General features: G+C 30.1%; 2 protein-coding genes across 5 annotated transcripts; both read left to right on the forward strand.

Annotated features, from left to right (window-relative positions):
* Positions 1-9,672: 9,672 nt before the first annotated feature.
* On the forward strand, positions 9,673-21,118 carry LOC119601026. Of its 4 annotated transcripts, none has more exons than XM_037951682.1 (3): positions 9,673-9,825; positions 19,996-20,175; positions 20,248-21,118. In XM_037951682.1, the coding sequence occupies exons 1-3, from the start codon at positions 9,765-9,767 to the stop codon at positions 20,454-20,456; spliced, it is 450 nt and encodes a 149-aa protein (XP_037807610.1). In that variant the 5' UTR covers positions 9,673-9,764; the 3' UTR covers positions 20,457-21,118. The 4 variants fall into 4 exon arrangements, with proteins under 4 accessions (XP_037807610.1, XP_037807607.1, XP_037807609.1 ...); XM_037951679.1 differs by lacking the exons at positions 19,996-20,175; positions 20,248-21,118 and adding exons at positions 17,865-18,044; positions 18,125-18,445; XM_037951681.1 differs by lacking the exons at positions 19,996-20,175; positions 20,248-21,118 and adding exons at positions 16,754-16,933; positions 17,003-17,244.
* A 2,164-nt stretch (positions 21,119-23,282) lies between these two features.
* Positions 23,283-26,319, forward strand: LOC119601019. The gene is made up of 3 exons (XM_037951667.1): positions 23,283-23,406; positions 25,774-25,953; positions 26,025-26,319. Exons 1-3 carry the CDS (start codon positions 23,346-23,348, stop codon positions 26,237-26,239), a joined length of 456 nt encoding a protein of 151 aa, XP_037807595.1. The 5' UTR covers positions 23,283-23,345; the 3' UTR covers positions 26,240-26,319.
* Positions 26,320-26,780: the final 461 nt, after the last annotated feature.

Here is a 26,780-nt window from a genome sequence, read left to right on the forward strand (position 1 = left end):
CAACACAGTTATATTAGAATTACAACTGTGAGAGTGCGGTATTCGAAATTTAACAGATTTTAAGTCTAAGACCATCTTTATTAAGAAACAAATACTATATATTGTAATATTTTGATTTAATAAAATTGTCGCACTATCGATGTCGCATTATCTTTAAGACACGTCATATCATTATTCTCCGCTCTATTACATTTTTTGGACAAAAGCCGATTTTATGAGGTGTTAAACTTTAGGAGGCAAATTCTCATTAGTTAATCTTTTGAAATGTACTAATGACTTGTCTAAATTTTATTATTTTACTACTCTGAACATATAAAAAAATCAAGGTTTTTCTCTGAAACTGTTAAGTCTCTATTTTTTTGCAATATTTGTTAGTATTTAACAAAATCTAATGACAGCATGATTTCTTTAAATCCCGCTGACTACAAGTCATTCAATAAATATTTGAATTTCATTTTAAAATAATTTGCTATTAATGTCAAGGCAATATTTTTCAACTAACAGCACGTTTTCCAAATGATGAATAACAATAACTTACGAGACAAAATGCGCAAAACATAAATAGCAACTCAAGTGTTAGAAATTTTTCTATGGTCAATGACCATGTAACCTTAAATAAATTTTCCTTTAACAAACAATATTAGATGCCCGTGGTGAGGTGATTTAATGCCTGTTTAGTTGAAACAATACACAAGGAATTTCGTGATGTCCTTTAAATACTATGATTAACATCTGGTTGCAGGGACTTTTTTGAAAATTTTAAAAAATTTCTTAAATACTGCAATAAATATTTAATAAATTACTAAAATAAATTAAAAGTATTTATTGGTATTTTATAATTATTTTAATGTTCTTCGAACAACTTAATTTTTCCGGTACTTCAAATCCAATTTGTTTTTCAGTTTTAATTTATTGTCCCTTACAAATATTTTTGCTTTTTTTTGCATACATATTTAATTAGATTTGGTTTTTTGATTTTAATTTAGCAAAAAAAAATCTTTATGATATTCATTAAAAAATTGTGTTTGACGAAGAGTTTCGTACTTAAAAACCAATTTATTTTTATGTGCTAATTATGCAAAAGAAATATTGGGGACAAATGGGTTTTTGTACCCTATAGCAAGGCAAGGTTATTCATTTGTTCATTATTTATTTACGTACATATATGAATAAATAGTTCTGCATTTGGAGGTTTGCTTCGGGAATCTATTTCCAATATTGTGGTAGAAAATAGTTTAAAGTCAAAGGCTTAGGGCAAGCAAGGTGTACATGCTTTTTACGGGACCTTCAGACAAGAAATGCCGAAGTGCTTTACATGAGTCCCTGTCGTGTTGGCCTATCTCACGGTGGTCTTTTTCATCCACTGGGCGAGCAAAAATATACGACTCACCTCCGCCCCTTTGTGTTTGTTACACGCAGGTTGCAATTTTCGTATATGGATGCCGGTCCATTATACGCGCACTTTGCTCAAGTACTCGAACTATCTAATCTCTTGCCATAGTAGTCCCGTTGAGGAAGAACAGGTGTCATTAGCAACCTCAATCTAACCCCGACAAAGGTAAAACCTTATATGTCGCTCAATCACACTACTGAAATGGCGCTGTTGATTCGGCAACAGCACCTAGGGGACGTAATTGGTAGTCCAAAACACGTATCATTTTAATAGACAAGACTTATTTTAGTAGCCACAAAGACTCACTGTGATAAGTTGAGCATCTTTTAGAGTAAACTCCAACATACTCAACCATGAAAGGAAAATTGCCGATAAATTAAAGAAAGGTCTGTGACGGTTTACACCACAACTCCTCCTCCATCCCGCTAAAACATCATTCAGCACATCATAAGCGATTAAATCACTCCACCCGTCAAATTCCTAAATTACACATCAGGCTTCACATCCCGTATATCTAATCTTTGCATTATCAGCTCAAATCTAACATTTTATTAATCTACAGTCATGCTTTGTAGTTTGTACCGCTCCTAGCATCTGGGAGCGATAACAGAAATGTATCTTGAAAATTATATTTCACTGTCTATCAGTCTTTTAACCAATCACCCCCTTCCTGTGATTTAGGTTTCAACCACAGCCACTGCGTGGATTCCGAAGGAACCTCAACCAACTGACCAGCCAGGACAAGTCCTGTAGGCAACTGGCCACCCGTAGTACCAGATTATGTGGTGCTCTGGTTAGACCTCTTTTCAATTCATGCAAGGACTAGGCCAGGCAATAAATTGTAAACAGCAGTTTACGGTAGACTAGAGGTACTGGTAGCACCTCTTTACCCCGGGATTGCAATACACCATGATTGGGGAACCTTCAGACAGAACATAAAGTTTAACTTCTTCTAATAGGGAATTTTGACAGTTGATAGCTGCAATATTGTTAATGGTCGAATAGTTTGTCATTTATGCCAAATCACAATGAAGGATATAACGTTCAACTGACCATAATCTACTTAAACCAATAATCTTTAGCGAAGAAGCCTTTGGGTAAAAAATTTTAGAATTTGAATCGATATGAATCCACAAAGTACCAAAAGCATCCCATATATCCGAAGTCAGTGTTTGGTGTGAACTTTGGGACAGCGGTGTCATTGATCCATATTTAGCCACATTAGCCAGACCATTACAATCAACTTCGAGCGGTATATGACTATAATTACCAATTTCTTATGGTCTGAATTGGATGCTAAGGTCCACCAATGACATGAGATTTCAAAAGGAAGGCGCTACATGACATACATCTTGCGCCACAGTCAACACTCTGAAAAAGAGATTTCAGGGCATGGTCACATGAAGGCGATATCAAGCGTTAGACTACATATTTCTCCTATAAGTTTCTCAAGTTACAGGTTTTTGCGAATAAACCACAAAACGTAGCGGCTCTAAGAGCCAATAAAACCTAAGCCATCGGTCATGTTTTGCCTGATTAATGTACGAAAGGAAAATGAAACGTTTTTGATGCACACGGCCCATAAAACCGGTTAAGTTCTGTCTTACTTAAGTGTCATGGAAATTTGGACACTTCGGATGCACGGCCATTCTCCATACTCCACGGCCATACTCCAGAATGATAACATGGTATTATTGTATTACAGGATGAAGCGCTGCAATTGAAGGATTTTCCAATACAGCCTCTACTTTGTATCTGGAGAACCAAAGGACTGCTATGTTAATGATGCTGAAAAATTTTAATCGTTCAAATATGTTTATACCAAGTTTGGCCTCCATTTTCCACTTCCGGCATTCCAGACGATAACGGTTGCAAGTGATAACTTTCTTATGCTTTGAGTTTTTCATCACAATTGATTCAGATTTTCCTGCTTTTGGATGCATCCCGCTGCTCACAAACGTTTTGAAATTGATGTTTGAGTTACTTCCCATGATCTTTTCAGCCTTTTGTTGGTTGGTTGACAATCTTTATGGAGAAATGATTTCAAATCAAGGTGTTCAAACTTTTTTGTCTGGATCTTTGCTTTCGTGTTAAACTCACAACTTTTGAACCGCACAAACCATCTCTCGCACTTTCAAACATTTATCATAAGCTTCGGAAGCATTCGGTGTACTTTGGTGGCACTTTCTTCCAATTAAAGATGCAAAGCTTCCCCCATAAGGCGCTTTTTGTTCACCTTTTCGAAGCAAAAAAGTGTAATTAATTGACAAAATAACAAGATACGTCATCAGATCCAAAGAGTCATGTAAAAGAAATTGACAATGATAAACCCGCGCGATGAAAATTAGCAAGGTTCGGAAGCCGATTATACAAGAAATACATAACAGATTTATAGATTTGAAATTTAGAAACAAACCTTTGTATTGAGCTAAAACTACCACCATTATTCTACACCATTTCCCCAAACTACAACATTTAGTTAGAGAAAACTGCTTTGCAATTAAGAAAACCACAAAAAAAACAAATATTTCCACTATATAAACATTTTAACAAAATTACAAATAATGATTTTATTTCACGCCCCAGGGTAATTTTTTAAATGCAAATATCATTTAAAAAAAATAAAGATTCTTTAAGATGAAAAAAATCCAACTCTCAATGAATGTAAGCACTTGCTGCTGCAGCCCCGAATTATATGAAAAATACCTGTCATAAAAACAGGGAAACAACAACTTTGTATAAAAATATTTCATTGATTTATGCTAATTTCTTCCCCCCTTTTTAACCAGTTACTGAACTGTTGTTTAATGCTAACGTTTCGCTGTTCAGTCAGAATGTTGAGTTTTGTAACTTTGACAAGTTTGGTGTTAAATTCTACACTTGACCATCTCGAAACAAGTGTGTTTCGCTGGCTGTCAGTTTGTATGTAGAAAGCGTGTAAAAACTTCATTTATTAACATCATCGAACACAATTAACATGCAAGTGTGACCCACAATATTATCAAGCTTTTCTCTTCTCCTTTTTGGAGTTCCAAATCCTTTTAAAAGAAACAAACACTTGTTTCATTGACTGTTTTTTTCTTGTATATTTTATTAGTAAGATGAAATTTGTTTGTGCTTTATGTTCCATATAGCCTTTATTGTTGTAGTCTTTATGCTTTATTTGTTTATCGAAAAAAAGTAAGAAATTATTCAATTTGTTTATGGTCCTTAGAATAATGTGTTTTTCGTTTCTGTTGGAGGTTTAATATTGTATGTTGAATGGGAGGACATGCCTGCGTGCGGTGTTTGAGAGTTTTTGAATGCTTTTAACATGTAAATTGGGGCGCTATATGGCTTAAGGACATAATAATTGTTAAAAAATGATTTGTGTTAAGGTACATGCAAATAAATATGAAGAAAATACATTTTGTTAATTTACTTTGAGAAGAGGCCACAGGAACATCAACAGTAATTTGTAATGATGACTGATGTGGGCAAACTGAGATAAAATGGTTTAAGTTAAGAAATTAATTTGAATTAATATATTTTTTCTTATTTTAATTCAATTGTTCTACTGACCGTAAAAGGTCTACAGACTCCAAATTTGAAATTGTTGTAGAATTTACGTTACATAGAGTTTCATAGTATTAATGAAACATTTCATTGGAATATCATTTTAACAATTATTTATTCGGACTTTGATAACATTGTATTATCCAAAAAGAGGAACGAAGTATTGCTCAAATTAAATGTTTACTCTTCCGATGTCTATTTTCAATAGATTCGTTAGATCAGGATGGCCGGGTTATGGAAAAGGATGTAAATAACTATCTGCTATTATTACTCATTTCGATATTTTTTATATAAGTTGTAATGTGTATGTTTTTAAACTTTCTGATCGATTAGGCAGATATCTTTGACGACCTGCTTCTGTATTGCGAGAGTGAGCATGTGCAAGATTCTGAAAGACAATTAATTGACCAGGGTCATACATGTGATCTCTAAAGACCATACAGTTTTGGCACAATAGTAGCCCTTCCTCATCAATTGGACGTTTATATTACGTAAGCGGTTTGGTTAATATTTTTGGTAAATCATGTCAGTCAATCCACAATGACAAAGAGAATCAAGCCGTTTAATAGTTAGGTATGATAGCCACCATCCATTCCTTTGCTAGATGTTCTATTCTTATTAGTCTCTTGAGCAGCCGATATAGACTCGAATTGAAATACAATAGTCCTGGGTTTTGAAAGAGAAACTTCTCTTGGAATATGGAATGTACAAGTTCTATTCTGCACCATTAAGTCCCACGAGGTATGTGATTGCAATCCTGTGGTAAAGATATGCTAACAGTACCTCCAGCAAAGTGCTTGTACATGGACCGGCGGAATCATGTACAAAAATTGCCACCTGAGTGTTATTTGGAAGTCAGAAACGGGCGATGATGAGTCGTCTCATAGGCCGTTTTGCAGGTGTTCACGTATAGCACTCTACTCCTGCCACCGTTCAGTAAATTAGTAAAAATATTAAATGAAATTAAATGGAAAGTTTGTAGAACTAATTGGATAATGTTACGATCAACATGCTGAAGAATATATTGGAAAAGGGTCTGGAGATGCAGTATTCAACATTGCCCAACATTTTTCTCTGAGTTTTGAGTCGCAATATTGATCTCCTCCTTTTCCCTGTAGAACTGTTTTTGGTGGCAACAACTTCCTTAGCTTTAAATTATCTAAAATCATAAGTGATGAAGATTTTAGGATCATTACAAACGAACCACGGAAGTCGGCCTATTCACGGCCTATTTCAGGATGGTACTTTTACAACCATATGGTGAACCAGCGCCCCTTAGGTACAAGCGCTTTTATCGAGTACTAGAGCTATCATTGGACATTGTTACCTCTTTGCTTAAATTCCGAGATTCAAAAACATCTCTCTTCATTCGGCAACAGCACTTGGAGACGTAATCGGTAGACCGAAATACGAATCCATCAAATGAGCCAAAGACAAGTTCTAAGGTAAGACTTGTATGAAATGAACAAGGAAGGGAAATTCAGTGTTATTACTGAATCCACCACCATTCAATCCAGTACACTTTATCCAATACATAACTATTCTATCGTCTTTTTCGGAAACAGCACCGAACTTACTCCGAAATATAGATTTCAGCGTGGTTCAGTCTTATAACAAACATTCTCTTACAGCGATCTAATGTTTTAAGCACCCCAAAAAAGACCTCTCCAATAACCGGGACAAGACAAAGTCCGAAGTTCAAATCATTCCAGGGAAAGGGCGAGGATACACCAGCAGTTTATGGTCCCAGCAGACTAAAGGTACTGGTAGCAGCTCTTTCCCCCGGATAGCAATAACGCTAAGAAGAGCGAAGATTCACAAGATAACAAACAGTGAGGAGTTTTTGGTATGAAGAGCTATATGGTATTCTTGTAAAAACATTTACAATACATCTCCTAATCGACAGTTAATCAATCAATTTTTTATAGTTTTAATGAAACATTTAATTGATTTAATTAAAACTAATTTTCTTTCATTTATAGTTCTATTATGGCATAACCCATTAACAATAAAGGGTATTTTTTTTTTTATATATTATATTTTGGATGACCTAAATGTCTATTTTCGAACGATAATATAGAATGGAAAATAAATATTTTTCATAATAATGATAATTTGCAAACAATAAGTGATTTCCCAAAAATTGTTGAAGAAAAAAGATTGACTAATCTAATCAAATAATAGCTAAAGAAATGAGTAATAAGTACATAAACGCTCAATAATCAATATTTCAGCAATAAAACGTAATATTTATATATACGAGATAATCAATTGGTTTAAGTAAATAAACAAAATTGATATTTTTGTAAAAATTTTGAAAAAATAAAGAATAACGTTATTGCTTTGTTTACAATATTCTAGACTCACTAGACATATCAGTCTGTCTGTAGGTGTCTTAAATTAGCAAAATATCAGTTATCTAAATTTTAAACAAATTTATTACACTGACTTTGCCAAGTACTTTAGTTTTCCCTTCTCTGCCTAAAAAGAATTGATATTTTTTTTTTATTGAAAACATTTCTAAGAAATCAAATTATTATACCTTTAAGTTAAAATGACATGTTTTAATTAACCATAACCAAAAGACCCACCAAAGAAAAAACATTTTTATTTTAGTTAATAAAATTATCATGCAAGTGCCCACAACAACATGTAGGCTTTTCATAAGCCAAATGCAAACTTAAAATAAAGAACCCACAAAATTAATTAAATATAGCGATAACTATATATCGTTTGAAAAGAAAACCAAAAAATTTTGTAAACAAAAACTTAGTTAAATAAATATAAATTAGTCATTTTGTTAATTTGTTTCCAATACAAATATTATTTAGTTTCATTTTCTGTCATATTTTAGTATATATGGAAGTTAAACAATTTTAAGATAAGATTATTTGTTGCGTTTATTTCTAATAAATTAATATTTTGGCCCTAACAACAGTATGAGCTAAAATGTACTAAATTTTTTGATAAATAAAATATTTTGTAAATTAAATATAATTAATTCAAGTAAAAAAAACTAGAAAATAGTTTTGGTTATTTCAGAGATCTGACAAAGCCATGGGGCCTCCAAAGCACAGTGGTATAGGAAAAAAAAGAGGGAAATAATTCGGGAACATCGAAACGGTTAATCCGATTTTAATGAAATTTGGTATGCACAACATCTTTTAGAAAATTTACCTACCACTATTATTTTCATCCATATATGTAACAAATTTAAGAGTTAACCTTATGGATGAAAATAATAGTGCTAGGCAAATTTTCTAAAAAATGTTGAGTTTTCCCTAATTAATTTGTCACTTAAAAAACATTAGGTATGCATGTTATATATCAATGGAAAGGTAATTTTGTCTATTTTTCAAAACTGTATATAATTTTTGAAAATTAAAAAATTCGCGCAATACTTTTTAAAAAAAAAATTAAAAAATGTTTTTTATTCAGTTTTTGAGAAGATACAAATTTTTCAAATTGCAATAAAAATTTTATTTATGAATATTTTTTAATAAAATTTTACAGTTAGGTAGATTTTTTTACTCAAAATCCAAAATTAAATAAAAATTTCGAATTTTCTTATTAGAAATCCCGGAATTCCCAAAAAAGTTTTAAAAAATCCCAAAAACGGGATTTTTTGGTTTTTTGCCTATTATATCCATACCAGGGGCGGGGTTATCGAAACCCGTTACAAAATGATTAAGAACATATTGGGTCATATAAAACAGGTCACTATAATTTGATATCGACTATGCGATTTGAGAATTTTTGCTCAAAATTGAATTTTCCATAAAAAATAGGGTTTTTTTGGATGGACCTGGTCCCCTCGGTATCAAAAATTTTTAGGTTTTGTTTCATTTATCGTATTTTATGTAAAGTCAGCTTTCCAAAAAGTATAAATTCTATATACATCTTCTTAGAAACTTTTTAGATAACTTAAAAAGGAAAAGATACTTTTTCCCAAAAAAATGACAAAAAATCGCCTTTTTTTAATTTTTTAAATTAAAATGCCTATAACTTTGGACTCAGTCATGATTTTTAAATAATTCTTTCACTGCTTGATATATAAACTGTTGTTAAGCGAATAAAAAAAAATTGCTAAAATCGGGAATATTTGGATCCGCTATTATCAAAAAACTAAAGTAAGGACGGTAAAAATTTTTTATAGTGCTCGATGAGGAGAAATAGGATCGTTTTAAAAATTTAACATAGCCGAGGTGTCCTAATTTGAGGACCCCCCGCCGGGCCCCTGGTTGGCCTATAAGGTCCAAATACAAAACCTAAACTCGACAACACCTCCTCTTTGTGCATACCAAATTTCATTAAAATCGGATTAACCGTTTAGAAGTTACCGAATTATTTCCCTCTTTTTTTTTCCTATACCACTGTGCAAAGGTTCGATCAGAACATATGAAAATATAAACTTTTTGAAATGTGAACTAAAGCGGAGCTAAGGGCAAACAATTTTCGCCATATTATGATTTCTAGATATGTGCCTAATAATTTGAAAATTTATAAATGTAAATAAGTTTTCAAAATTACTTCATTAAAAAAAAATCACGAATATATTTTTAATGAAAACTAATAAAAATTAATTTCTTATAAATAATTTTAGTTTTGTAGCGATAAGCCCATACTAATAATTTTTGTTATCAATAGTTCCTCACACCTATTGCAAATGCTATTTATCATATAGTATTGTATATTAACTTTAAATTAATATTGTATATAATCTAGAATTATTTTTTGGCCAAATTTAGTTTAGTTATTGACGAACTAGTGCCGAGTTAAGTTCTGTGCGAATTAATACGAAAAAAAATTAATAAATATGAATTCAAAGCAAATTATTTTTGGTGTAGCTTTAATAGCATTCTGCTGTGTTTCGCTAAGTATGTAAAAAAAAAATATTTTAAAGTGAAAAAATTATTAAATTAAAATTAAAAAATAAATAATAATTAAGAAATATGTGAATGTTGGGGAAAAGTTATAAAAATTTTAAGCTTAATTGTAAAATTTTACTATGTAGTTCTAAAAATTTTAAGATTTGAGTGACAAAAGTTTTATACATAATTCCTTGTTAAAACTAAGTATAACAAAAAATCTGTAAAAAAATATTAAGGGTTTTCATTTAAACGCTTAAGTTTCCCATTCGACTTGTTTCATGAAACCCCTGTTCAAATTCTGTTCAATTACAATACTTAAAACAATTTTTAAAACAATATCAATCGAAATCAAAAAATAAAAAATAAATTATTTTAACAAAAAATTTTACAAAATATGTTAAAAATGTGAATATTCAGGTCCATAAATTCTAAAGTGAACAATAGTGAACGAATTTATTAAATACACAATGAGTTTGCTCAAATTTGCCAGTCTAAATAGTCGCTCAAACTTATATAGGGTTGTGCAAATCAATTTCCATACAATTCAATTGGGAGAATGGAAATGCACAGGTTGCACAGTTTACTAAAGTTTTGAACGTTTAAATGAAAATCCTTATTATTTAAAAGAAAATTTTTGTGTATTTTTCAATTCATTTGGTTACTGGCAATCTCTCAGAGATACAAAAATATCATATCTCTCATCGTTAAGTGGAATATATGTACATCAAGATTTTTGGTTAAATGAAATCAAACGCATCTGTTCATAATTTCATTAGTATATGTGTGCTTATATCAGTGACTTTTTTTCAGAAAAAATAAGTAGTAGTAGATTAAGATATGTTCCTCTGTTTAAATAAATTTTGTGAAGACCCCAGATATTTTCGGAATCCTTATAAAATCGTAGTAGATTATGATAAGTTCGTCTGTTAAAATAAATTTTGTGAAGACCCTAGATATTTTCGGAATCAATTTTCAACAATTGTATCATACATTTTCATTTATTTAAAAATATTTTTATTAATAATTTAAATAACTTTTTGTTGAAATATACCAAATTCTGAAATCAAGTACGAATCGAGCTCAAATCAAGTCCTTTTTGGGATTAATTTAATATTTTACATACTTAAATCAATCTTATTTTTAACTTGAATCAAGTAAACATTTGAGATTAAATCAAACCTAAAACTGTTAAAAAAGTACATTGTAAGATTTAGTGTTGCCAAGTGCTTTAGAACTAAAAGGCTAAATCGGACATACAAAAGACCAGAAATGGCAAAACAAGTCTTAAAAAATAAGGCTAGAAAAAGTCTAAATGTATATACTTTAAAAATCTGTATTACAAAATGTGAAAAATATTGGTCTTGCATTCATGACTATAGAGGCCTAGAATGAAACTAGATCCAAAAGATCAAGTGCTAAACGTTTTTGTAAATGTTCTTAAATCTATATATGGGACATTTCGTGTCATATGATCCAGCTTTAAAAATCGATGTCTTCCAATGAAATTTGCACCAAGGTTAGTACAGCGCTGTAGGTCCTGAACTGCGGGACTTAGAGGGGGTCAAAGTTGGACATTTTGGTCAAGCAGGGTTTTATTCAAATTAACCTATTGGTCCTAGAAAAAATTGTCCAAAGGAGTTCAGATAGCTATTTCTTCATTGTTTACAAAAATTTTTTTTTTTTTTTAATTTTTTAAAACTTTAGTGTCAATATGAACATTTTGTGCAATAATAGACGGACAAAAAATAATGGGCTTGTCATCCCCCATATAAAATTATTACCAATATTCATATATTTGGGAAACTTTAAAATTTGGATTGCTCAAATTCAATCAATATGAATACTTAAGACAAATATGGGCTGACTAGAAAAAGGGAACTATTGGAGCTAGAATGCTCAAATTTTGCGCAAACAATTTTGACATCCATGTTAGTATTTGCCTAATAAATTGGCAGATCACGGGGGTGTAGTCTCTCCCATAAAAATTAAATAAAAAAATCGTATATCGGGGAAACTATTGGCGCTAGAATGCTCAATATTGAGATTCGTGTAAACAATTTTCTAATTAATTGGGGGATTACGGAGCTTGGTCCCTCCCATATAAATTAAATACAAAAATTTGTATATTTGGGAAAACATTATAGCTAGAATCCTCAAATTTTGCATCAACAACGCTGAAATCTAAGTGAACAATTTGCAGAGAAATAACAGGACTAGCAAAAGAGGCATAATGTCCATGGACGTTATGACTCACCAGAAAGTGTCATAGAGTCCATCGACGTTATGTCAATTCTTCAAAGTGTCATAATGTCCATGTGACACTTCTAAAACAAAAATGTATTGGCAAATTTGTTTAGAATTTAGGAAAAGGACACTCTTATCCCGAATAGAATTGCTACGAAATTTGATGTATGTTGCGTTTTGGATTCCTTTAAAAAAGTGTCCTGTTATGATCATAGACATTGTGACACTTTTGAAATTGTCATAATGTCCATGGACACTATGACTCAATTTCGAATAACGGCTTCTCTAGTCTTTTTTTTTGATAAATGAAACTTTTGAAATTGTCATTATGACTCAATTGAGTGTGTCATAAGGTCTATGGACATTATGACACATCACCTTGTACTTCTCAGATGAATTTAATTTTTATGAAAAATTGTAAAGGGGTTTTTATTTATATTGTTTCTAGGGTAGCGAGACACACTGGGTATAGCTAGTATATAATAAAAATACTAAAATGTTAGCCCTTTTACTTACAAAAAATAGTGGTTACGTCTTTTTCGTCAAATATGTGATAATTCAAATATATTTCCGATAAGTATTTCAACATGTATTATCTTTTAACATCAAGGTCATCGTAACTACATTATTTACTAATAATTATATGTTGTTTTAACAATAAGCTATCAATTAGAAATATTAATACCCATATTCATAAAGATATTTATTTATGTTTTATTAAGTACATTTTGCATACAAATTTCTAAAATAAATCTTCAATAACTTTATTAAGCGTTTATGAATAAAGAGTAAAAATATAAAAAATAATATCAATAAAATAACGAAATTGTTTGGATAGCATTTAATTTGCCAGTAATTAAACATAAAATGTTATATTACATTAGTGAATTATATTAGTGCAATAGTCTTTATATGTGACAACTGCTTGGGGTTTTCTAATATTTTAGTTTATGTTGATATCAAATCAAATGTCAGAAAAAAGGTGATAAAGCATAACTGATAAGAAAATGGGGGTTTCATTTCATTGTGAGTATTTTTCTTTTAAATCAGTGAATATATTCTGGGTCCTTATTAAATTCTAAGACGATCTAGCCATGTCTGTCAGTCCGTCCGTCTCTATGTCTGTCTGTTGAAAGCACGATAGAGTCCGAACAGAAAGAGCTAGAGAGTTGTAATATTTGCTATTGAAAATAGACAATATCGGTCCACGTTTTTGCATAGCAGCCATACTGTTTTAAAAATGCAAGTAGGGTAGAAGGGGGACCATACGCCACTTTTTTTTTTTTTTGAGGCGGCCTCAAATTAAAACCACAATACATATTCTTAATTTTTTTCTTGGTTCGGATACTTAGATATGTTGGCTTTAGTTTTATCCCTTTCAATCTTTCCTAAGTCATCCTCATACACATATTTTTTTAACTTTTCCGCACTGACCAAAAACGGCGATAAAGCCCCATCCATGGGGTAAATAAGCCAAGCGGATGGGCAGATTTGTCATTAGTAAAATAAGCCAAAAAAATTAAAAAGTAAAAACTTATTTTGCTGTTCTATATTTTAATTCGCTAAACAAAGTATAATAAACTAGATATTTATTGTTTATTTCACATAACTAAACAAAAAAATTAAAACAAATTATTAATGATTTTTTCTATATTTTAACAAAATTTTGTTCTACATCACAAGCATTACATATATTTGGCGAATGTGCCCCACGGGCAGTTCTGGGGTTTAGTTTTCAAATTATATTATCGAAAATATTATTATGTCTTATTATTCACTATTATTGACGTTCTATCACAGACCAATATGTTTTCTCTATCCCAAAAACTAAAAAAGTTAGCACAAAAAATTCACACAGTGAAATATTTTCACAGCCCTTTGAAAAACAATCACGTCTGCCTCCCATCATATGTAAAGTTAATCTTTCAAACTTTCAGGGATGATAGATAATCGATAAACGAAAATAAAATTTGATAATGCGTTAAAATCGATTACTCGGTTTTCAAGTTATTCGCTTTGGCAGATGTGCCCCTATGGCGAATGATCCCCCTTCTACCCTACAGCGATAAAATTCGACATAAATAAGTTCTATATGAGCCAAATTTTATGGGGATCGATCCGTAATTGACCCTACCCCTCATATATGGTCTCCTCCAAAAAATTACTTTAAAGCCCATTACTGGCTTAAAAATACGTTGGTTATATTTTTGGTTCTTACATTTTTATCAGAAAAAAATTTTATATTTGGACTATTGCATTAAATGTTTCTATTAGTCTAAGTAATGTTAATATTATTTAAGTCAAATTAGTTGTATTCTATAATATGTACTACAATTGCACTTCCGAACAACTTTTAAAAAAAGAGCATTAAAATTACTTCTTGCGAATGACTTCAGAAGTAGTGAATTTGGAATCAAATAAAAAGGGCATCTCTCCTATGACAATCCTATGTTAAAATCATCACTTCTTCATCACTTCTGGGGTTTAGTTTTCAAATTATATTATCGAAAATATTATTATGTCTTATTATTCACTATTATTGACGTTCTATCACAGACCAATATGTTTTCTCTATCCCAAAAACTAAAAAAGTTAGCACAAAAAATTCACACAGTGAAATATTTTCACAGCCCTTTGAAAAACAATCACGTCTGCCTCCCATCATATGTAAAGTTAATCTTTCAAACTTTCAGGGATGATAGATAATCGATAAACGAAAATAAAATTTGATAATGCGTTAAAATCGATTACTCGGTTTTCAAGTTATTCGCTTTGGCAGATGTGCCCCTATGGCGAATGATCCCCCTTCTACCCTACAGCGATAAAATTCGACATAAATAAGTTCTATATGAGCCAAATTTTATGGGGATCGATCCGTAATTGACCCTACCCCTCATATATGGTCTCCTCCAAAAAATTACTTTAAAGCCCATTACTGGCTTAAAAATACGTTGGTTATATTTTTGGTTCTTACATTTTTATCAGAAAAAAATTTTATATTTGGACTATTGCATTAAATGTTTCTATTAGTCTAAGTAATGTTAATATTATTTAAGTCAAATTAGTTGTATTCTATAATATGTACTACAATTGCACTTCCGAACAACTTTTAAAAAAAGAGCATTAAAATTACTTCTTGCGAATGACTTCAGAAGTAGTGAATTTGGAATCAAATAAAAAGGGCATCTCTCCTATGACAATCCTATGTTAAAATCATCACTTCTTCAGGACTTTTTCAGTACTTCCATGGAGTAAATTCTACTTCTTTTTCAATCCAAAATCTCTCTACCGAATTTTATAATTGACCCCGATTGACCGCCCATATATGTTCATGTTTTAAAAGTTGGACAAAAATATTTTTTTTGAAAAATTATTATTTTGTTAATCCGAAAGGGATGTGTGATTTCAAATATCAACCTAATGTTTATAGGGGGCATTTCATTTACGACATACGGTTTAATGATGGGTATATAAGATTCGGCATAGTCGAATATAACACTTTTACCCCATGGGTTTGTATGCAGCTTTTGTCCGTTTGGTTACATTTTCAATCTATTTCTGGTGTTGGCTTCAAACGTAAAAAATTCAATTTCAAATTTAATTCTTAATTACCAGGCTCTTCCATCAAGTGTTACGTTTGTGAAGATAAGAAATCTTGTAAAAATCCCAAACAGTTAGAATGCAATGTCATGTTGGCCCAAAATACCCAGGCATACCTTTCGGCCTTTCACAAAGGTGTTAATGCCAGTGCAACTTCACCATTTTACGATTGTTTTACTGAATACATTCAAAATTGTAAGTTTGTTTTTATTAAATCTATCTATGAGGTTTTTCAATGTCTAATTTTTATTGTATTTATTACAGCCGCCAATAAATACTATTACAAAGGTTGTACCTATTCCAATATCGAAGGTTGCAAATTGCCTTTAAATGAATTCTTAACCTCTAGCAAATTTAAACAGGAATGTCATCAATGCCGTGATAAAAATGGCTGCAATCCAGCCGGTCGTGTTAATATTGAGCTGATGTCGGTATTTGCTACCATTTTTATTGGTTTTGTGGCACGTCGAGTGTGGTATTGAAATGTTATATAACAATAAAATGAGTTTATAAAAAATTAAAAGCTATAAATGCTTATCCGATTATTATTTATTTGAGAAACTATATTGTTTTAATTTGAATTTGTTTTAATGATCCGGCTTCATTTGACTCTAGCCCTCATACGGAGACCCCTTAAGAATATGAGTTAAATGCCCAAAATTCGCTTAAAAAGGTAATGTCGCAACGAAATTCAGGATAAATACATTTTATGGAAACGTAGATCAAGTCCCGATATAAAGCCTAGTCCATATTTGGAATGGTTGCCGGACAGGTTACAAATATTAGATCTGAATTTAAAGTTAGGATCGTATTTAGTCTAGGGGGAATGAACCTTTAGGTATTTAAATTGAAGAATATGAAACAAACTGTTGAGAATAATATTTGTTAAAAAACAAAAATTTTTTCTTGAATTTTTCGAACGTTACAGCTAAATAGCGGTGATTATCATGAAAATATTGGTTAAGTTGGTTTTATGATCTGTATTATATACTGTTTTTGTCTTTGACTGTAAATTCTAATTTTTGTTTTAAATGTTCCTTTCTGCTGTTGGCCACATTAATTTAACCCAAATTCCAATCTCAATTACCAGCCTTTTCAATTAAATGCTATGTATGTGATAACAAGAAGTCTTGCAAAAGACCCCCACTTAAAGAATGCAATCCAGAGTTGGCCAACAGAACTCGAACATATATTTTTGCCTTTCACAAAGATGCTAGCACAAATGCCACTTCACAATTTTATGAATGTTTCCAAGAATATATCGAAACTCGTAAGTTTTAACTAAGGATCACTTTTTTTACGGTTAAAAAATGCTAAAATTTTGTTATACTTTTTACAGGCTCTACAGATTACTATTACAAAGGTTGTACTTATGACAATATTGAAGGTTGTAAATTACCTTTGGACAATGTTTTTGAGAATTCTAAACAAGAATGTTATCAATGTAACGACAAAAATGGTTGCAATCCAGCTGGTCGTATTCAAATTGAGTTTATGACTTTGATTGCCACTATAGTAATGGGTTTTGTTATAAATTGTTTGTATAGATAAGACTATAAGTTTTTAGTTTTTATTAAGGTCTTTCTACACAGAAAAAATTTATTTAAAAAAATTTGCAATTAAACGATTAATCAAAAATTTTAAAAGGGTTCAATTCATTTTGTATTTGATTCATAAAAATGTATAATCAAATACGTATTTAACAACAACAAAAATAGAAAAAATAAAAATTTTGTGTACGAAATCAATTATAAGTAGTAATTGAATATACAATTTTTGTTATAGGTTGAACTTCAAAAAATAAAATAATTGAAAACGAGGTTTTGGTAATTGAAATCGTTTTTCAGTTTTTTCTGTGTATGAATAAAAAAATTAATTTAATAAAAAAATATTGTCTAGAAATTTTTAATTAAAAAGAAGGCTGTTGTTTGAAAATTTTTTAAACAAATTGGACAATTTTTGTAAGTTACATTTAATGTGTTTGTAAAATTATATAGCATCTAAGAAGTTATTTGGTAAGTGATGCAAAACAAATCCGTGTGATGCAAAACAAATAGCTTTTAAGTTAAGTATTTCTACAGTTTTACTCTCAATTGCAATATAAGCATGATTTGCTTAATAATATGCTGAAATAGCAGCAATTTTTAAGCCCTTAAGTATTTATTACTAATCAATATAAAATCAATTATTTTTTCTTCCAGGCAACTCGCTCAGATGCTTCGTTTGTAATAGCAAAGATACCTGTAAAAAAGCACAATTATATGATTGCAACTCCGGTTTGGCAAATAATACACGTACTTATCTGCACCAATTTCACAGTGGGTTAAATCCAAATGCCACCTCACCCTTCTTCGAATGTTTCAAAGAATACATCAAAACTAGTAAGATATCTACTAATCGCTTATAGAAAATACACATTAAGCAATCTGTACATTAATTTCATTATTTTTTTTTATTCCAGCTACTGGCGAATATTATTACAGAAATTGCGTTTATGCCAATACAAATGGTTGCACACTACCTTTGTCACCTTATATTTCATCAACCACCAAGAAACACGACTGTAAACAATGTAACAGTAACGGCTGCAATCCTGCCAGCCGAGTTGGTGTCGATGTAATGACTGTTTTTGCTACACTTGTCGCTGCATTTATTTTGCGTTATGTTTGGCATTAAATTGTAAATAGTTTTAACTATTGTGGTATTATTAAAGATTTAAGTTTAAAATTAAAATATTTATTGAATGCAAAGAAAACTTAATAAATTGTTGTTTTAAAATCGATGAATCTCTAGCTTCATTATACCCTACACCACTTTAGTGGTGAGGGTATATTGGGTTTCTGCTGATGTTTGTAATGTACATTAATATTGGTCCTATACCCACCTCAAAGTATACCAATCGGCTTAGAATAATTTTCTGAGTCTGTTTAGCTATGTCCGTCCGTCTGTCTTCCGCAATTTTGAAGATAATTCAATGAAATTTGGTACATGATCTTCTATTATCACAGGGACGAAGCCTATTGAAAATGGTTAAGATCGGTCCATTATTTTACCTAGCCCCCATACAACTGAACCCGCCGAATAGGGCTCTTAAGTTCATAATTATGTTTAATATACTCGTATCTCGACAAAAAGCTGCCTTGATGACCAAAAATTTTATAGTTATAGGGTCTCATTTGACCATATCCCCTATACAAAGCCCCCTTCAAAATTTGACTTAATTGTCCACAATTTTATTCAACAATAAATGGCTTAAGTACATCTGAGGCAAGGTACAATTCAACTTAAATGCTTTATTATGAAAACTAAATCACTGGTCGGCCTCGCCCGACTATAATTTCTTACTTTTTTTATTTGAAAACAATTATGGACATATGATAATCTGGACCGAGCATCTCCAAATTAAAAAAATTTAAAACAAAAAATATTTTTTTTTTAATTTTCATAACTATAGTTTATATATATATATATATATATATATATACCGCTATTATATATTATATATATATATATATATATATATATATATATTATATATTATATATATTATATATATATATATATATATATATATATATATATATATATATATATATATATATATAATATATAATAGCGGTTCTAAGGGGGTAGGATCAATTATGGATTGATCCTCATGAAATTCGATTGAAGTTCCTACAAATCTGAAGACGTATTTTTAAGCCAGTAATGTGCTTTAGAGTAAGTTAAGGTCAGTTGTTGATCGATCCTCCGAAAATACAAAACTTGTCCGTGTCGTATTTCATCGCTGTAGTCATATTTTAAGTCAGTAAACCAGGGGACCTTATATGGGCGATATGGTCAATTATGGACGAATTCTAACAAAATTTGACATAGAGATTTTGATTTGTATAAAACTTGTTTATTTGGAATTTCATTGCTGTCGTGTTATAATTTTAAGCCAGTAGTAAGGGTTAAAGTTATTTTCTGAAGGGGAACTTAGTCTATGGCGGATAGGGTCAATTCAATAAATAAAAAAAAAAAATATTGTCTACAAATTTTTAATTAAAAAGAAGAGCATTGTTTGAAAAATTTTACAACAAATTGGTTTTAAAAGGAAAATTTTTGTAAGTTTCATTTAATGTTTGTGTAAAATTATATAGCATCTAAGAAGTTGTTTGGTAAGTGATGCAAAACAAATCCGTATATAACATAGCTTTAAAGTTAAGTATTTCTACAGTTTTACTCTTAATTGCAATATTAGAATAATTTGCTTAATAATATGCTGAAATAGTTTCAGCTTTTATTCCCCTTATTACTTATCAATACAAAATCAATTACTTTTTCTTCCAGGCAACTCGCTCAGATGCTTCGTTTGTAATAGCAAAGAGACCTGTAAAAAACCACAACTATATGATTGCAACTCCAATTTGGCAAGTAATACTCGTAATTATCTGCAACAATTTCACAGTGGCGTAAATAAAAACTCCACTTCACCCTTCTTCGAATGCTTTAAAGAATTCATCGAAACTGGTAAGATATCTAAGCGCTTATAGAAAATACATATTAAATTAATGTATTAATTTCATTATTTTTTTCTTCCAGCTACTAACGAAAATTATTACAGGAATTGCATTTATGCCAATGTAAATGGTTGCACACTACCTTTGTCATCTTACATTTCATCAAGCACAATGAAACGGGAGTGTAAACAATGTAACGGTATCGGCTGCAATCCTGCCAGCCGAGTTGGTGTCAATGTAATGACTGTTTTTGCTGCAATTGTCGTTGCGTTTATTTTGCGTTATGTTTGACATTAAGTTATTTTCGTATAAATAGTTTTAACAATTGTGGTATTTTTAAAGTTTTATTTTTTTTTAACTAATAATAGAAACTGTAAATTTTGAAAGTGGTACGAGTCCTCTTTCCAAAAAAAAAAAAAATATATTAAAAATAATAAAATTAATCTGCTAAAAAATATAATTCGCGAATATATCGCAAACTCATTCAATATGCAATAACATAACGCTTAAAATTTTTTGCTAATTAACTGTATCATACAAAGGATAGTTACAAATTGGACTCATACCAAGTTTGAAATTTTTGCAAATCATGTGTTTCTCTCATCTATGTAACTTATTACCTATTGTTCTTATCAATACACAGTGACAGGAGCATTAAAAACAAAAAAAAAAAAAAAATCCGATATAGTGTTCGCTCAAAGAGAAATTTGACTGCAAAGTTTCACTTTCAAAATTAAAATTTTCTAGTTATTAATATAGGTAAAATAATATGATGTGTACAAAAGTGAATGACTTCTATATGGAATTTGATATTTACACAATTTAGATTTTCTGTTTTTAAGTTATTGCTTTTTATTGTACTCTAGAATACCAAAATTAGCACTAACATAAGAAGTGGGCGTGGACATGATATAACTGCCCCTTTTTTGGTGAGGTTGTTCTCTTATATGAAGTCCATACTTCTAAAATTAGAATGTACTAAAAGTGCCACTGTGCAATATTTCAATCTTTTTGGTAAAAATAAATAAAAAAATAAAAAAATTTAACTTTTTTTGTAAAATTCAAAATTCTTTTGACTTTTTTTTTTGAAATATCAAACTTTGACTTACTGTAACTCAGAGAGTTCTTGACCGATCTTGTTGAAATTGTCTAAGCTACTAACATTGGTGCAGATTTCATCCCGATTGTAAGAAATCGTTTTCAAAAGTTGAGTCACTTTAGAATCCGATTTCTTATTTTGATCGATAACTCTCTATTTTTATTTTTTAATTAGAAAACTAAGTAATCACAGGATTTTGACCAACTTTCAAATCATATAAAAGTTAATACGTGCAGGTTTTTAATGACCTGCTTAATTTCTAACACAGAAATGCTTTGTGAACTTCAAGTAACAACTGATCGTATCTTGGTGCTATGATTGATTCTCAGTAATATAGAGTATTTTAAAAGTGTGGATTATTTTTAATAACAAAGCTTTTAAGTTGTTTACCTTAATTCCGAAATATTTTAACAATTTGTTGAAAAGAGTGATTTTCTAAAAGAGGGGTTATATGGGGGCAAGAGTAAATATTGGGCCTATCCTTATAAATTTTGGTACATGGCTTTACGTTTACATTAGAGTTATGTATGCTGGATTTCATCGTGATACTAGTGTTTATTAGTGAATTATTGACCTTCAAGTCATTTTCTGAAGGGGACTTTGTATGGGGGCTAGGGTCAAATAAAGTCCGATAATTACAAAAATCGGTAGTATTATTAAGACGTATATAGAACTACGTTTTGCCGATTTTTGTAGAGATACTACAATATTTAACATAATTATGAACTCAAAAGCCCTTTTCGGGGGGTAGGGTTGTATTGGGGCTAGGTGAAATAATTGACCGATTTCAACCATTTTCAATGTTGGGCCGAAAAACACGTATGGTCCAAATTTCATCAAAATATCTTGAAAATTGCGACCTGTACCTTGCGCACAAGGTTTACATGGTCAGCCGGACAGACGGACGGACATGGGTTAATCGACTCAGAATCGAAGTGATTCTGAGTCGATCGGTATACTTTAAGGTGGGTGTAGGACTACTTTTACCTTTAGCATAACTGATTCAATAACAATATTAAGTAGTATTGATTAATAGTATTGAAAAAAGTAAATTTCCACTTACCTTCCTTTAAGTGTTTACGACATTTTGTCTGGTTACCGGGTAAGTAAAGTTTTTCTTGGGTTGTTGCGTAAATTGTATATTTCTTAAAAACATCAACAATATTTAAAAAAAAAAATTATCACAATTTTGTTTTGTAGCGATAAGCTAAGTAATATAATCATTATTTTTACGCATTTTGATCGCGACTTAACAAATATTTTTAACACAAAGAGAAACAAAATTATATTTGCATGTAAAAAACATTATTTGACGCGCAATAAAATAGCGTAGCAGTGGTACAATGAGTATAACAGTCCCTAGTTTGTATTCTCTCTGGCTCTTTTTATTGTTCAAGAACAAAGATACTGTTTTTTTGTACGCGAGCGTGGTAAGTAATTATTTAACTCCCTATTTGTAAGCAAACGTGGTAAGTTCTTGCCTCCAATGGAATCGGCGGTTAATTGCTGAAAGGTATTTTTATTAGCTTTTTAACTCATTTCTTTTCAATTTTAGTTTTTCCTGGGTTTTATTTTTGTACGCGAGCGTGGTAAGTAATTATTTAACTCCCTATTTGTAAGCAAACGTGGTAAGTTCTTGCCTCCAATGGAATCGGCGGTTAATTGGTGAAAGGTATTTTTATTAGCTTTTTAACTCATTTCTTTTCAAATTTATTTTTTTCTGGGTTTTTAACCCCTTTCCAAAATATGGTTAATTTTAGAATAACTTTACATCGATATAATTGTAATTACATCAGTATAAATAGGGAAACACGTGTATTTGATATACCTACGATAATTTTGTTAAAATTTGATTTTTGGTACTACTGTGACGTCACACACATGACAAAGGCATAACGGACCCGCTCAATGCATTATCTTTATTCTTTGTTTCATGTATTGCAATATTATTTATCATAAAGTATTCAATATTAACCTAAAATTCATTTTGTATATAATCTTGAATTATTTTTCGAAACAAACAGTATTGTTACAACGAGCAAGTGCCAAGTTAAGTTCTGTGAAAAATAATACGAAAAAAAATGAATTCAAAGCAAATAATTTTTGGTGTAGCTTTAATAGCTTTCTGCTGTATTTCGCTAAGTATGTTATTTTTGTTTTAATTAAAAAATGAAAGAAAACAAATTATTCTTTAGAAAACATTTGACGATAAATAATTTAAAGTTTTAAGAATTGCGTGATATTTGTGTTTCAATCGTGGTATTAGATGAAAAATTCTTAAAAACAAGAAATATTATTTAAAAGAAAAGTTAAGAACAATGTTGATCCCATGAAAAGGGGTATATTGATATTGCCATTGACGAAATTTATAATAGTCAAATATCAATGAAACTAGAATAGCTAGAGTCTAAAGTAAATGCAAGTAAATGCATTTAGTATTTAGTAGTACAGTAGATAGTAGTGTGGTCTAGGAGTCGCACACAAATGAATTCAAATTTTGAAACAACAAATAGTTTTCTTATTTTGATTTAGAGATTATTATTTATTTATTTATTTTTCCTAACGATTTTGTCGTTTTCGAATAGTTTTAGTTTAAATATTTCAAAAATTAATGAGTAAATTTTGTACTCGATATAACGAATTTCAAAAAAAATTTCTATAAAAAATAATACGGAGAGATCACTAAACTTCATTATTAATCAAAAGCAAAATTTAAAAATACAAAAATCCTGGAATAGAAATGAAAATAACATTTAAAAAATTATTTTCGGAAATATAAATAAGATTTATTAAGTAGACATACATTTCAATATAAAATTCTTTATTTAAGGGAATATTATTATTATTTTACTAATAAAGTGAGAAATGGAATTGTTTGTAATGAAAATTACCATAAAATACTTAGAATTCACATTGATTAAAATGGGGATCAAATCCCTAATTTGTTTTTTTTATAAGAAAAGAATTCATTTTACCTTCATTAAACAAAATATATAGTTTTTTACATAATTTTAATCAAATTTTTCATAAAATCTTTAATTTTGTTTTTATTCTAAATTTTTAAAAATGCAAGGAAATTGTCAAAAACTTTATGTGTGTATTCAAAAAGATTTAAAAAATTGACTTCCTTCCTTCCATTACCCTATTTTTACCATTAAATCATAGAAAAGTTGTTATTCGGTTTAACGAATTTTTCGTTTTTACGAATGGGTCTGACATTATACCTTTCGTTAAACCGGGAAACCACTGTATTTACAAATATATGTATGCAATATTGTTTATTTTAGAACAAAATTTTCAGCACCTTTTGAGCTTTTCTATGGTAAAAAAAATCAGTAAAACTTTTATTTTTAGAGCATATTTAAATTATGTGACAAGTGTAAAGAATCTTGGGTTTCCGTTACATTCAAATACATAGTTTTTTTTTTATATATAAAAGTACTAATATTGCTTAAGTCGTTTTTCTGATCTAGATTACATCCTGTTTTTGTTTTGGACTATAACTTTCGACGAAGTCCGTTTCAAATGTTGAGTTTTGGTGTTGGCCACATTAATTTAAGCAAAATTTAACATACAAACACTAGCATTTTCAATTAAATGTTATATCTATGATAAAAAAATTCTTTCAAAAGACCCTCACTTAAAGAATGCAATCCGCAGTTGGCCAACATCCCAGCAAAAATTCCGTTATGGGTTGTACTTCCACAACCACTTACTTTTTAATGATTACTACTTACCATCTTCATTACTTAGAAGTACTCTAGTAATGACTTTCTTATACTCTGATATAGAAGTACTTTATTTTAAGAATTGTGTTTTACAAAAAAGATTAAAAATAATATTTGTATGTGAAAACCATTATTTGATGCGCAATAAAATAACTAAGCAGTGGTGCAGTGGGTAGAACATTTGACTAACAAACCGAAGTCTCTGGTTCGTATTCTAGCTGGCTCTTTTTATTATTAAAAAACAAAACAACTTACTCAACAACTGTTTTGTAAGAGATATTGTAAGTACTTCTTTAACTCCTTATTTGTAAGCGAGCGTGGAAGTACTTGCCTCCAATGACATCACCGTGTTAAAATAATGACTTAAAAAGCTAATGAAGAAGCAGTTAAAAGAGGTTTTATTAGCTTTTTAACTCATTACTTTTCAATGTATGTTTTTCCTGGGATAAATCGAACTTATTTAATTTTTCATTAGAAATTTTTTATAAACCAAATAAAAAAATAGTTCACAAAAAATTCTGAATTTAAAATTTTCCTACAAAATACAGCGAAAAACAATTTTTGTTGATTAAGGTATATAATTATATAGCATATAAGATGTTATTTGGTAAGTGATTAAAACAGTTGTTTAAACTTTAGCTAAAATCTGTGGCTAGAGTTTAACTTATAACTTTAAATATAAAGTATGTGAAGTCAATAACTAATAAGATGAAATAGCTCTAAGTACTTAATCCCTTACGTTTTTTTACTAATCCAAAAAATGAATTATTTTTTCTTACAGGCTACTCCCTCAAATGTTACGTTTGTGATAATAAAGAGAACTGTAAACATGCCCAATTAAATGAATGTAATCCCAGTTTGGCAAATAATACTCGTTCTTATTTGCAAAAATTTCACACTGGTGTAAATCCAAATGCTACTTCACACTTCTATGAATGTTTCAGAGAAAACATCCAAACTAGTAAGTTAACTAGACGTTAATAGGAAATATTAGCAAATTTACTAAATATCATTATACTCTTTTTATTCCAGCTAATGGCGAATATTATTACAAGAGTTGCGTTTATTCCTATTTAGATAGTTGCACACTACCTTTGTCGCCTTACATTTCATCAATCACAAAGAAACATGACTGTAAACAGTGTAGAGATAACGGTTGCAATCCAGCCGGCCGTGTTGGTGTAGATGTGATGGCCGGTTTTGCTACAATTATTGTGGCGTTTATTTTGCGTTATGTTTGGCATTAAGTTATTTTCGTATAAATTGTTTTAATAATTGTGGTATTTTTAAAGTTTTAATTTGTTTTAACTAATAATATGTACCTATATGTATTTACTGAATGTAAAGAAAAATTAATAAATAATATATTACACTGTGCGACAAGCAAAAATTACTTAACATATGGCCAAATGTGGTTTATAAATCTTGTTGAGTATTTAGAATTTTTAATATATCTCGAATATCGGAAGTTATCCTCCAAAAACGGATTTTTAATTGTTGTCGGACTTACAAATTTTTGGAAAAAATTTTAAAATTATAAGTAACAGTAGTAAAAAGCCGAAATATGCTATTAAAATCAAAGCATTGCAGTAAAATATGCAAAAATATTCGCTAACAAATCGATGCCAAAATTATTAAATTGTTCTGAACCGTGTAAATATGTATATTGTCCATGAGCCCATACGACGCACCATAAAAAATGCATTTGCTTATTTTAGTTTCCCTGGTTCAAATCCTACGAAAATCCTAATCTTTACGTTTTTACTCCCAAACTAGAAAATGAAGCAC

The sequence above is a fragment of the Lucilia sericata genome, unplaced genomic scaffold (genome assembly GCF_015586225.1).
Source record: "Lucilia sericata isolate MDLA Ls3-8-SP2 unplaced genomic scaffold, ASM1558622v1 Contig000135F_arrow, whole genome shotgun sequence".
Lineage (NCBI taxonomy): Eukaryota > Metazoa > Arthropoda > Insecta > Diptera > Calliphoridae > Lucilia > Lucilia sericata.